This window comes from Lipophrys pholis (genome assembly GCF_963383615.2).
Source record: "Lipophrys pholis genome assembly, chromosome: 12".
Taxonomy (NCBI): domain Eukaryota; kingdom Metazoa; phylum Chordata; class Actinopteri; order Blenniiformes; family Blenniidae; genus Lipophrys; species Lipophrys pholis.
The window spans coordinates 16,997,378-17,011,547 of NC_137641.1; the positions used below are offsets into that span (position 1 = coordinate 16,997,378).

Consider the following 14,170-nt stretch of genomic DNA (forward strand, 5'->3'; position numbering starts at 1 on the left):
CTTGTCTGAACAAGAATGAAAGTCAGTGTCAGATTGGGATGAAAAACCAAGTGTGGAAAACCCTGCTGCGTGGTAGTGATGATTATGATTATGATGATGATGATGATGGAGGAGGAAATGGACTTCGGCAGCCCGCTTCCGTTTCCACGCGTGAAACGGAGCGGCTGCTCCACCCCGCTTCACCCACCGGTCCAGCATGCTACCTGCATGGCCGGGACTGTGCACACGCAGCGCCTCCATCAGGGCTCAGAGCGGCAAGGCTGCAACTCCCGCCGACGTGTAAGAAAAGCAAAAGATTTTTTTTTGTTTGAAGTCACATGGGGCATTGATTTAATTTTTTCCTTCCTTGAACTAAGATCAATACACAGACTGACGTTCACCGCTTTACTAACATGAAATGTCATCTTCCAACAGGAGAAAACAAAAAAGATTATTTTTGTCCAATTGAGTCATGTAGTGCACCGATCACTCCTCCGCCAGCTCTCATCTATCCTAAACACCTGATAACACGACATCAGGGAGGGCGAGATGAGAGGGTAACGCTGGTTTGCGGGGTGATGGGTGCCACCAAATGTTCCTTGAAAAGAGCCTAGTCATGTGACCTGATGAGAACAGAAGCACTGCGAGTCCAGTGCTGGCCAGGATCGATTTGTCATGCTATTTGTTTTGTGTTCTACTTATTCTATGTTTTTATCCCCCACTCTTTATTCCCTCCCTCCATCCATTAAAAGAAACTTTTTGGCATGTTGAAATTCACACCACACTGCCCCGCCCACCCCAAGGGCCTCCTCCGCTGCTACTACTCACTTTATACTTTACTGACATTCATCTTAGAGCTCTTTCTTTTCTTCGACGAAGCATCCTTCTGCTTAGATCACCATGAATTCAGTTCTTATATTGTTTTGCACTTTTTTTACAGTGAGAATATGATTTTTGCCGCTACAATAGGAAACCATTCCTTCTCCTTTGTTTCCTCATACTCCATCCCATTCCCTTGTGTGTGGGGTGAATTTCCATTATACCGCTTTCAGGTATAATGACTCTAAATGGGCTTCAAATACTGACTTTTGTCGCTGTTGTTTTCCCTCTTTGATATGCATTTTTAGTGGCATCCAATACTGTAGCTTCTCAACTTTTTGATACCTGCCTGGCTTTGGATGTGGATGTTTGCTTTGCTAGTTTTTTTTGCTTTATTTTTCTAATATACGCCCTTTTTTTTTTCCCTTCCTTTTTGGTTCCCTTTGGCTTTTGCTTAAGGATCTTCTTCTTTAAAGTAATAACGATCAGGTGGATGGAAATTTATTTTATTTTTCTTTTCTCCCCCTATGCAGCCCTCTTCCTCTCTAGAGACTCAGGATGTAAGAATACCTTAATATGAGTTTTTTTTGATTTTCCTGCACACAGACACACAGTTATTGTGCTGAGAGTAGCTGTGGGGCACTCTGACGGTATGATGGCGGGTGGGCACCCAATTGGTCTGGCCAACCTGCTAAAAGTTCCTCTTTTTCTTCACTCCTCATCGTTACATCAAATTGAATCTGAGATTCTTTGCATGTCAAGATGAAGAAGTTGCAAATTGAAAAGCGTGTGGTCAGGTTTGAGGGAGCGTACAGGTCAGACACTTCTGTGGCGCTCCTGAGAGGCGGGGACGTTGTGTGAACTGTGAATCAAAAGCAGAATGTAAACAATGATCAATCACTGAGTTGACCTGAGAACAGATCAGACAACTTGTTACAAGAAACAAATACCCAAACTCTTAATTTAAGTCATTTTTGTTGGAATACCTGCAGGGTTGTCCTTCATTGATGACAACAGTTGTAGAAAATATTGTTTGGAGCCTTTAAAGATGTACAAATTACTCTGAAATGCATTTTCTTTTGCATCGTCCAGTGGAAAAGTTGTGATAGATTGATTGATTATTAATGCAGATGTGCTGTATCACAGATGAAATCATCTCTGTTTTACGTACTATTTATTCACTGTAGTAATGAAACCATCTTCACCTCTATTTTCGAGACCTCACCTTTCAAAATCTCTTTTTGGACCGAATCATATATATATATATATATCTGCACATCTTGTTATATGGAAATTATGGATGTACCAATACCACTTCTTTTAAGGACGAGTATGAATACTAACCTTTAGCTACTCAGTTCCAATACAAGTACTTATTAAATGTCGTGTTGTGCAATATCTAACCCAATACTGGTATCGGTGCATCCCTTGTCATAGTAGTTGTTATTCCAATAGGTGTATATTTAGCATTTCACTACTTTTACAGTAGTTAGTTGCTGTAAAACACACATTGTTTCCTTAAGTTTCAACTAAGTACTTAAACTTTTCAGTTAACGTCATCATTGCATTCTGCTTTTGTTTATACACTTTGCCCGATGTCCCAACTTTTCTCACGTCGAGCTTGTAGATGGTACAAAGTAGAGATCACGCCCACTGACATCTTTGCTAGCCATCACTCATTCCTGTGCATTTCTAGTGGCCGAGTGAATGTGTCCTCACATTTCCAGAAGACTACTGTGCCATCTTGTGCAGTCCAAGTGTGACAATGCTGTGAAAAAATGTAGCTGAATGCCCTCAGACTACTTCCACACCTCACATCTAACAGGCTTTATCCCTTTCTTTCCACATCTTTTTTTGTATTTTACATTTCCAAATGGCGTAGAAGTTCTTTTTTTTTTTTTTTCCTCCCAATTTTTTAGACACGTTAAGACATTTAAGTAAAGGTCCTTCGTTGGGGTGGAGGTGGTTTTGGTTGGTGGGGTAAGAGAGAACGGGTGAGACTGAGCCCACGGTCATCACCCCCCTGCCAGAGAACATGAATAATGTGTCTACATATATTCATTTTAGGATAGGAAAAGTGGTAGAGCAGAACCCGACCCCAAAAAGAAAGCCTCTTTTAGGTCCATCAGTACCACCCTGGCCTCCAGCATCAAGAGACGTAGGTCCTCCAAAGACACGGTAAGAAGACGAAGAAGCAACATCTTCCCTTTGTCTAGTCCTCCCTCTTTCTCCCTTTTTCTCCTCCTCCTTCTCCTCCTCTGTCTCTACTTTCACCGCCTCTCTTTTCTCTTAGCTGTCCTCTTTGCCTTCCATTCCCATGTCCTCAAAGACTTCCCATGTGCCACTCACCCATCTCCACATGGCTCCGCCGGCCTCTCTGCCACGTGTCTTGTCTGTTCACCATCGATCAGCCATCCCCATTCAGGGTTCAGCATTCAGGACGAGACTCGGGGTCAGTGCAGGAGTTCAGGTCAGGCCAGGGCAGGAACTGGGCTCCCATTTTTTTGGAAGGGGAGTCTCCAAAAAGGATATTTTTTTGTCCTTTTTTTTCTTTTTCTTGGAGGTTGGGGATTTGATGGGATTAGTTGCCTCAGGAGGAGGCGACCGAAGCAAAGCAGTCTGCCAGTGGTGTTGTGTCTTGGGCTGCTCTTCCTCCCCCCCGCCCTCTGGTTCTTTGGACGTGGATTCTGGCAAATGTGTCCCTCTTTATTGGTGGTGGTGGTGGTGGTGTACGTTGTGGTGTATGCGTGTGTGTTGGTCTTTTTATATCTGTGTCCTGTCCTTTTGCTTGATCCATTGTTTTTTTGCAACCAGTCCTGCACTCTCCTTTGTTTGGGTTTAAGCCGCTGTTGTTTTTTTCGCTTATGTTTCGAGAAAGCATGCGCTGGTCGTCCTGTGACTACTTTTTTTCTTCCAAAGAAAAAAAAAAAATCTACTTCAAGGTGAAGACAAGTTCTCGTGAGAAGAAAAAAAAAAACCTGTTTTCTTATTTATAAACATTGTCTATTTCAGGATTCCACTCATGGATTTCTATTAATCAGTTTTTACTTTTTTGCTTTGTCATGTTCTGTTTGTCATGAATTCTTGGTTGATTTCCAGTGTCCTTGTGGTCTGAACTGTTTGTGCCTCTTTCAGGGTATATTTTCAGGTGATGAAGACAATCCTCTTATGTTGTACCTATCGGGCTGCAAACCCCCATGAAGCCAGTGTTGTCCAAACCTGATCCTGGAGGGCTGCTGGCCTTGGACGCCACCCTGCTCCAAGACACCTGATTGGGATGTGTGGCTTGTTATTGCCGTCCAAAGACCTTGTTCAGACACATTTATTGGATTCAAGTGTGTTCGAGCAGAGAGACGTCAACAAACTGAAAACAGGACAGCCGTCCTCCAAGACCAGGATTGGACCTCACTGCCTTAAACTCTCACTGTGTTACACGTATAAACCCAAAGCTACTCTTTTCTTTCTAGATCCTCAATTAAATCATTTCTTTGCAGCACATTGAGAGACTGTCAGGGATTTCCCTTCCTTTACAGTTTGCTTGAACAGCCCTGCTCATTGCATTCGAGAGATTATAACCAAACAAGCTTTGGAAACAAAAACCAGTGACCACCCAGAGTCGGGCCATGTAGCCGGTCACTGACCAATCCTGGCATGTTGGGGCATCCCTCAATGAAAGCAAACGTCTTCTGCACTAACATTTGTGTTTTGAACGTGTTTCCCAGGGGAGATGTAGCCTCATGGGTCACAAAAGTCTGTGTTTTGTCTGATTTCTTGTCTTTCTCTCTTTCTCTTTTGTTAACTGTCTTTTCTTTATGATTTTTCTTTATGGATGTTTCTGCATTGGCACAAAGCACCATTACTCTCCCCTTGGCCAGTTCTCAATAGAATGGGTTTGAAGAGAAGAAGTATGGGATCGCCGTTGTTAATATGTCCATGGGAGGTGTTATGTTGCCGGTTTGGAAGCTCTAGTGGGGGAAGGAGGAAGGGAAAAAAAACACAGTGTCCAAGTGGGAAACAAAATCCGGATTTAGTGTAATCAAAACAAGGAAAGACGCTTAAATCTTAAGACCTGCCATCTTCAGTCTTTGACCATTACTTTTGAGTTTATATAAATGTTCTTCTTTTATATTAATGGATATCAATGGACTTGAGTGTCAGTGTCCCTCACCCACATGCCACACTGCTCCTCTCTCCCTCTGCAAGCATGCTAATTACTTTGACCTGTCCTAGATGTAGCAACCGTAGAAAAAGTATCAACCCTCCTCGTAGTTGTGATTTATAGAAAACCACTGTAGCTGCCTTGAAAATAAGTGGCACTTGTAAGCTTTACCTGTGGTTGTGATGTCCTTGAAGTGTCTCTCCTTTGCTGGGCTGCTTGATCACAGTAGGGTGCGCTGTCAGCCGGCCCTCAAGCTACGAGATGTGACGAAACTCAGATGGGGGCTGTAAGCTACGTGATGATGCAACTCATGGGTCAAAGGGATTAAAAAAACAACAACAAAAACATCCACTCTGATGCGAACCCAAAACAAACCAAAAAAATTAGAGATTTTAATATTCAGCGCTTGGTCTGGATGTTTTCCCTTCTTTCAGCATGTTAGTTGCATCATTTACAGCTTCTGAAACTGATACGCTCGGTCGTATTGGCTTCAAACGAGAGGCACTTCAGATCGTGCTTACTTGAGGAAAAACCAATAAATTTGACAAATAAGATCCACACACAGATGCAGACAGAAGTTGTACATTGGATGTCCAACTATTAACTGTATATAAAGATCGACGACGCATCTTGTTCAACTCCAAACAAGTGAAGGCAAAATACTCCAGATAAACTTAAAATCGGCTGTAACTCCATTTAAATGTTGAGCTAGGCAAGTCTATAATGTAAATAAGTAAATATAGAATTATAATCACAGGCTGATAAACTTGGAATGAGTTGACAACAATAATATACTTTGATAAACTTGAAACTTTGTTTTTAATCAGAATGGTTTTTAAGTTACTTCAATGTCTACAAGTTTCAATTCAAGACTGTGGAAAGTGACTGAAACGATCAAGTTTGCATTAACTGTCTTGAGCAGTTTGCTCAGAAATAATTCTCAAAATGTAGTCAAGACGACAAAGAAAAGGTTAGTAGGAAAGGTTAGTTAGGAAAGGGAGCATGAGGTGACTGCCAATTGTTAATGTAGATATTTTCAGTTGTCTGTGATAAAGTTGATAAGGTAAGCGTCTTGTTAAGGGAACTCATTCACACTCACATTCAGCTAAACCTCACATGTAAAATAAGCACTGATTATTTCTTTGCAGGGAAAGTGTTATATTGCAGCTAAAACCTGAGTTTAATTGTCTTTAACATTAGTAGACTTTGCAGTTGTGACCAAACAGTGAAAATAATGTTTAATCTAGTAGCAATACACTGAACAAAGAGCGAGTCACTCCTTCAGTGTGAACAGTGTTGAATAATTAGCCACCAGGAGGCTGTTGAGATATTCTGCCTTCACTTTTGAGGATTGTCAATCTTTATATGCAGTAGATGTTTGGCTGTAATAAAACAGGTTTTACCAACATCGCGCTGTGAGTCAGAATCATGATTGGCGTACTGGAAATCCTTTGTATTGTGATTATAACACAGGCGAGCCACTCCACCCAAACTTCACCAAACAGCGTGTTGTTCCAAACTTCATTTGCTCAGTTCAACATGTAATTTGTTTCATCAGGGGTTTATTTTTCAGCCCCTGAGCAGAAAAACCAGCCTCAGCATTGTGGGGGGAAAAAAAGAGAGAGATAGAACAGGCTTACTGCTGTCAGGCAAACACACCGGAAAGACTCAGCCAAAAGCAAAATCACTGTTGCCATAGAAACTAAGCACATGCATGGAATTGGGATCTCGCTCCCGCCCCCACCGCCCCCATCCCCTCTTTAGAAAGCCTACGATTCAACGCACTCTGCTTTAAAAAGAAGCACAGTCGTGGAGCGAGGACTGGACGTAAAAAAAAAGTCCAAACAGGAAGCACATTTTGATATCAGCCCGCAGAAATTCACCTCTAATGCATCTGCAGCTGCTAAAAGTGGAGACGCCGCCTGTCTGCATGCAAAATGACTGAGATAAACGAGCTGTCCGTTCTCTTCAACGGGAGTTAATTATCGCCCAGTCATGCTGTTTAGGAGGCTGAAAGTTAGAAGAAAAAAAAAAATGTGAATGAGGCCTGATTCAAATTTGCTGCTGGATCTTATGTCTGCTCCTCGCTAGCCCATCTCAGGCACAATCAAACCGCTTCTTTAATGGGAAACAACAAAAACTGAGTGTGCCTGTGAAGGGTTAGAGCACCCCTGTGTTTCTGTAGATAGAACATTCCATTCCTTGTGGACTTTAAATGAATGTTTCGATAGTTGTTTTGCTCTTTATTATTAACATTGCACCCAACAAGGACTTAAGAATTTCAGCTTTTGCCAAGAAGTGACACCCTGTTATGTCTCTCTCTTTCTCTTCTCCGCCCCCCCCGACTTGTTTCTTCTTCGCCTCTGCAGCAGTTCCCACCCACTGACATCACGGGCCAACTCAACTTGTCTGACCCGTCTGTCAGCACCGTGGTGTAGAAGGGAGAGGGCGACAGCGAGGCCCGCTCCCCGAGGAGAGAGGAGACCAGATGAGGAGAGGAGGGAAGGAAAGGAAAGGAAATGAGGGAAGGAAGAGGGGAGAAGACTCCTTGTTCCCTTCATTCTGCCAAATCCGAAGCTTTTCAAGTTCACTACCTGTCAACGGAGCTTTTTGAGAAAGAAAAAAAAAACAACTAAATACAAGAAAAGAGAAATCAACACCGAACTTGCACCTCTTTTTTTTTAAAAGACGGGATTACCTGATCTTAGGTGTTCGTAGGGTCCCTGAGCATGTGCAGAAGAGCCCGTCCGACTCACATATACAACTTTTTCCTTCTGTATATTATTAACCAACTTATTTAACCTTGTTTTGTCCTTCGATTTCATGCACATTTACTCAATGTTTGATGTTTTTCCCCCCAAATTCTCCTGCGGGGCCGTATAAGCGTTATAGTTTGATTTCATTTCCGGTATTCTACATATCACATTGGATTTTAGGGCCTAGCTGCTGCGCTGACATGTGGTATTTCTCAACATATACTGCAATACAAGACGTACTGTAAGCTTCAATAGAGACAGACTATTTTTTCAATAGGAACTACCTGTGTTTTTACCTACACTTTAAAAGTTTTTAGACAAAGTTTCTGTCATCAAGAAGCACTAAAGATGAACTCATCTTGTATGAAGAGGACGAAAGCATGTGTGTGCTTGTACAAGAATAAGAGCTTTATGTGTCTGAATGATGATAATGATTACTCTTGTGAAGGCTATATATGAGATTCTGTAGATGTTTAAATTGTATCCTCCCCTTTAATTTTGCACTAACCTGACAAAATGCACGTCTTTCTACTGAAGTTTGAGCTATTTTGCTTCACTACTATTTATAGCAAGCGATAAGCAGTGGAGCTGTTAGCGGTTACACGTATCAGTGAATTGAAATCCTTTTGACCACCTTGGAGCCGTGCTGTTTTTGGGATGCCCCCACACACCAACTCCCTCTCTCTTCCTCTCTCCTGCCGCAGCCGTCTTTCTCATTTCCAGTGTCCGTAGGGGTTGCATCAAAGGGCCAGGTTTTTCACCCAACCAGCACTCGGCCCCCCGTGCAAAACCTTCCCAATCGGCGCAGGAGCCCCGGGGAACTTTTGCACGAGGGAAATGGAGTGGAATTGGAAAGCTCCCGCTCGGCCGGCGAGCTCATGCGCAGGTCGTGGTTAGGTGCAAAAACAGGCCGTTTCCCATTTTCTGGAGATGAGAAACCACGGCTGTCGAGAAGACGATCACGATCTCTTCTGATGTTCGGCACTGCATAGCACTTTATGCTGAGGGGCGTCCCAAACTGTCGAGCCAAGACCAAGAAACTACAAAACCTACAGCGTTTCCTCCACTGTCAGGTGTTTTAGTGTTTAAAATCACTTTATTGAAAGCTCTGAGTAATTCTTAATACCGTAACGACACACAATCTGGAGAAACCAAGATTACGTCCTCATTCAGGCCTGTGCATGCTTCCGTGTTCTAATCAGTGCGTCGAGTTTGTTTTTGGATGCGCGTTGTTACCATGTACAGCTCGCTAAAGTGTGGAGCACTTCCTTTGAATGAAATGTAAATAGAGTCTGGCCTGTGTTATGACTGCAGCCAAGAATGTCCTATACTATCGAGGCAAACATGCACAACTAAGGAAACACACAGGCATGCCCACACACACACACACACACACACACACACACACACACACACACACACACACACACACACACACACACACACACACACACACACACACACACACACACGCGCACATGCACACGCACACACACAAGCCCCGAAAAGAGGATTCACTTGTGTTTTCTTACCTTTTCCAGTACAGAACTTGCATTGATTCATTCTGTTTATACAACTGTAAATAAAATATACTTATGTTGCCAAGTCTAAAGATTTGTGAGCTTGGATTGTGTTGCAGTTGCGGCTACTAATATTTGGTTATAGTTTACATGCCAGCAATTAGTGGAATTTGCAACCTAAAGATAGCTGTTAACAAGAGAAATAATTCTATCTCTGTTTTATGCCTCCACCAACTGGTTAAGTTGGTAGTAAAGGTAGAAGACTTTTAACATGTGAAAATCTATTCTCTGGAGGTTTTCCTGCGATATTATTCAAAGTTCACAGTAATTTGCACCTCACATCACCAAAATCTAATTTGTCCGTCTTTGCGCGAACGAAATCCTGGGAAAATGAAGAATGAGGAAATATGTGGAGCCCTAACAACAAACTGGGTTCAAACCAGAGACCTCCTCACTGTCGGATGAGAAGGGGAACTGCTTCCACTGTGCAGCATGATGTTTCATGTTAAACATTCATCCGTCTTCTTTATCCATTTCTGGAGCCGTTCTGAGCTGACACCAGTTTAGCAAGGAAGAACATGCCACCCTATACAGGAAGGATTGGAAGCCACAACCTTCTCACCATGAGGCCAAAGGGTTAACCACTACACCACCGTCTGCCCCATCATGTCAAAGATAATTTCAAGAATTCTGTCACCTTTCAGTTTCCAATATGCCTCTTTGTTCAGGCAATTTCTAAGAGAAAAAGTGTTCAAGCTTATTTTTATTTGGAGATTTAAAAGAGATGATAATTTAAAAAATTTATTTAAAGGCAAATGTAAAGTGTAAGTGATGAAAACAAGTTAAAATTATTAACTAAACCTTACATGGAAACCGTTTATCAAGTGAAAATGGCAAACTTCTGTTGAGTTTTGAGGAGTGTTTAGATGTCAATTTGTTTACATAACAACAATGCGCAGAGCCACTAAAAGCTCAACTCTTGAGTGGAACTTTTTGAAAACATTCCGACTCTCTGTCTCCTACTCCGTGTCAACAGAGGAAAAGACCGCTATTCAAAAACGCTGCTCGTGCTCATGCACACCGAGGCCATAGTAAACACTTCTCCTGCACATGTGTGAGTAGATGGACATTAACAACAATGGCTGGCCTCCAGAGCGTCATGACTTCCAGTCCATGTTCTCCTGGGACTTGGTAGTTTTATAATTCAGAGTCACCTGGAATAGCATTAGTTACACTCTGGAAGTGGCCACTAGTCCATCGCAGACACACACACAGAAAACATGAAGTCACTTATGGGCAATTTAGAGTCACCAATTACCTCCAAACCCCGTGGAAAGAAACCAGAGTACCCCCCAAAAAAAAACATAAATACCAGCGCCACAAAGAAAGCCCCCCAACCTGGAATGAAACCCAACACACTTGCACTATGTACACAACGTAATAAAAGCGGTATCATGTAAAGCTCAGCAGAGCCCAGGTTTATAAGTGAAGAATGATGAGTTAAAAAAAAACAGCATTTTGAAGGAGCCCTCGGGTGTAAAGGTTAATGTGAATTAAAGGTTGACATCATTCAAATGTTATCCTGAATTAAACGTTACACCAATGCGGACACTGTCGCAGCCAGTGTCGTCTCTAATTAAATTATGAGCGCCATCGTTCATTAGATCACCGCTGTCGCTGCTAATTAACGACATACTCCATGAGAGCGGGATATTGTCAGGTGAGACATCGGTTCGGGTCCACTGACCCTCTGTCCTCATCATAGGAGACAGTCTGTCCGGAGGATTAATGTGAGTGTGTGTGTCTGATGGATGACAAACACGTCTTATCCCAGCCCACTGCTGGGAGGTGATTTATGGCTTTTCGTTTATACTCTTTTCTTCCAAAACATATATCAAATGCTTCTCTGTTGAGTTGATTATGATTTAGCGCTCGAGTATTTTGGGGAGCTGGTCTTCTTCCGTTGAGGTTGGCTGTTCAATCCCGCATGCTGACAATACATTGAAACTATGTAAATGGTAAAATGTCCTCGGTACAGAAAATCCATGTTGTTAGAACTGTTAATGAGTTTTACAAACACTAAACACCATTTTTTTGTTTTTCATTACTTAAATCATATAATGGATAAACAGACCGTTATAATATGAGTGACAACCTCGTCACAGTCAGACAACAGCAGCCACTATCAATATGTTTTATTTACACATGGCGTTGTGACAATAAAAAGCCTGATTTAAATGTTCTCGTTGGCTTACAACTGTGGCTTGCAACCTTTTTCCTCACCAGGAGACCCTCATGTTGCTCCTCTGATTTTTCACATCATTCCAGCCAAAACCAGGCGAATCTGCTGACTCACACAACCCGAATACATACAAAGGCAGATCTTCCAAATACAAATAATGACACCTCACCAGGTTTGCTCAGCCCTCTTGTTATGGTTTTCTTTGAGTGTTGGACTGCATGTCATTTGGAAAATTCAAAGATTACACAAAACAGTTGGTTCCAGGAGGTCAAGTGGGGTCATGGAAAGAATAAGAGGTTAGCATGGTAGACCTGGATGTATCTGTGTTGAATGTGTCAGCCCTGCGCTGGACTGGTGGGCTGTTCTGCCGTTTCAAAAGATGGTTTAACCGGGTATGAAACATGGATTGCTGGATGTTTTGTTTTACTTGAGAAAAGAATAGGTTATTAGGCAATGCCTGGAGCTGAATTTATTGTGGTGTGCTGCAGGCTTTACACTGTGCTATTACATATCTGCTGCTGCAACGTGTCCAGGAACTAATCCCCTCACCTGCATCCACCTGAAGCCCCCCTCCATGCTGAGCTGAATGTCATGCTTTCTCGAGTCCTGGTGTGAAATGTTCATGCTTTACATATTCAGTATTTGCGTGATAATCCTCACGATGACGGTTCACTGGCTCCAGAAGGTCTGAGGAGGCTGGAGTCACGTGCTGCTTCTCAGGGTGTATAGATGAGGACATGTTTGGCTCATCAAACATACGTTCCTCTATAAAACAAGTCAAATGAACATGGAGTTTACAGCCTGTTTGCACGACATTGAATTCAAGAGAAAGCGCAAAATTTTCCTTCGGTTTTGTGTGTCTGTTTACATGACAATGGCCACTGAAAACACAATTTTTGGAGAACGGTTCCTAAGATGTAACTTTTCGAAAGTCGTCGTAAAAACGGCGAATATGAGACATTCTGAAAACGCTCACGGCCTGTCTTCTTGTAAACGGCGGAAATGCTGCCACTACAATTGTAGTAAGTAATTCTTCTGCACATGAGTGAGTGGGTGGACAATAATGACAATGGTGGCCTCTAGAGTGTCATGACTCCCAGTCCAGATTCTTTTGGAACTTTGTAGTTTCATAGTTGACTGTCACCGCAATGGCAATACAACTTTGTTGTCTGACCATGTGAATGTCCGAGTACTCCCATTGTTAATGTTTATAGATTATTTTTCTTTGAGTGCAGTTTTAATTTAAAAAACAAACAAACAAAACAGGAGTGCCCACTAGTGGCTCAACGTGAAAACTACATTGTCTTCAGAGTTTCTGCTATTTCCATGTAGATGGGCATCATTTTCAAAATGTTGTAGTGTAAACGCAAAACTGAAAACGATGCGTTGTCACTCGAAACGCGTAAACAAGGGCTAAAAAAACTTTTGGGGACATTTGCAAGTGAAACCTGTCTGAATTAAACCTCTGACCTTTAAGCTCTGTTTTTTTAAATCTTCGCTATTGAAGTGTGTCCATGCATAGCTCTAAAGAGATTTGGAAAGTCTGAAGCACAGAGGGGTGTGGATGCCTTTAAGCCCTACAGGAGATTTGTAAAGTTCTCTCAATGTTATGAAATCACTGTGAGGGAAAATTATCTTTGGGAAGATTTGGGGCCAAAGTACAGTTTGCCAATAAACAACAGCACTGTTTCAGAAAAGATTAATGTGTGGTTTGCAAAGATGTCATGTCCCATCTTTTAAAGTTTATGTTTAACAGTAGCCTGATGTGGACTTTGAATCTCGCCGGGCCTTTTTTTATAACCATGTTTGATGGTACACTGGATAGGAACAACACAGGAAAGCAAGTCCCTCTGATACTTGTCTGCTGATTTAATGACAGATTTATCCCCTCTGTTGGAAGTTAAGTCATTGATTTTGATTTGCTGTGACAAGTGTCAACGTGAGATTTATTATATATTATTGTGACTTCTGTGTGATATGTGGTGATAATGATCCACTGTGGCATTCGGTCTGCCCACAGTGCAGCTCTAAGGCCCTGATTACAACAATAATAGTTTCAAGAGAAAACTGAAAACTTTCTTTGTGCTGTTTACACAAAAATGGTGCTCGGAGCTACTATGAATGCAACTTTTTTTAAACGCTGCTACTGTCCATGTGCACCGTAAGTAGTTCTTCTGCACACGTGTGAGTAGAACGGCACTAACAACAATGTTGGCCTCCAGAGTGTCATGACTCCCAGTCCTTATTGTCCCGGGACTTGATAGTTTCATTGTTGAGAGTCATAACAATCTAACTTCACCATCTGTCCATATGAATGTCCATGTACTCTCATTGTTAATGTTTACAGCACATTGTTTGTCTGCGCACATGCCTGTGGTTTCATTACAAAAACCAACAGCACCCACTAGTGGCCCAACATGAAAAGCTACAGTTTTCAGTGTTTCTGCCATTTCTTTGTAGACACAAAACTTTTCTGAAACAAAAATGCAATAACGATGTGTTTTACTTGAAGTGTTGTGTAAATGGGGCCTTCATTTGCAGGCAATTATACTATCAACTGCAGCAATGTTAGTTAAATATAGACCACATCTTTAGGACACACTGCATGTATCCACTCAGATGTCAGAACTATTCTTATCAATCATTAATGCGCCACAATGCAAATATACTTGAGATTACTTTTTTTACAAGTAGC

At 42.0% G+C, this 14,170-nt stretch overlaps 1 protein-coding gene across 5 annotated transcripts in view; it reads left to right on the forward strand.

Annotated features, from left to right (window-relative positions):
- The window catches only part of grin1a (glutamate receptor, ionotropic, N-methyl D-aspartate 1a), a gene marked incomplete at its 3' end in the record, with an annotated part of 50,805 nt that extends 41,483 nt beyond the window's left edge, over positions 1 to 9,322 (forward strand). For 2 of the 5 annotated variants that reach the window (XM_080476809.1, XM_080476810.1), the window contains 3 exons: positions 1,332 to 1,358; positions 2,866 to 2,976; positions 7,327 to 7,395. In XM_080476809.1, coding sequence (XP_080332935.1) covers positions 1,332 to 1,358; positions 2,866 to 2,976; positions 7,327 to 7,395 — 207 coding nt within the window. Of the gene's footprint in view, positions 1 to 1,331; positions 1,359 to 2,865; positions 2,977 to 7,326 lie in introns of all 5 variants that reach the window. The other 3 variants (XM_080476806.1, XM_080476808.1, XM_080476807.1) reach the window with 2 other exon arrangements.
- Positions 9,323 to 14,170: the final 4,848 nt, after the last annotated feature.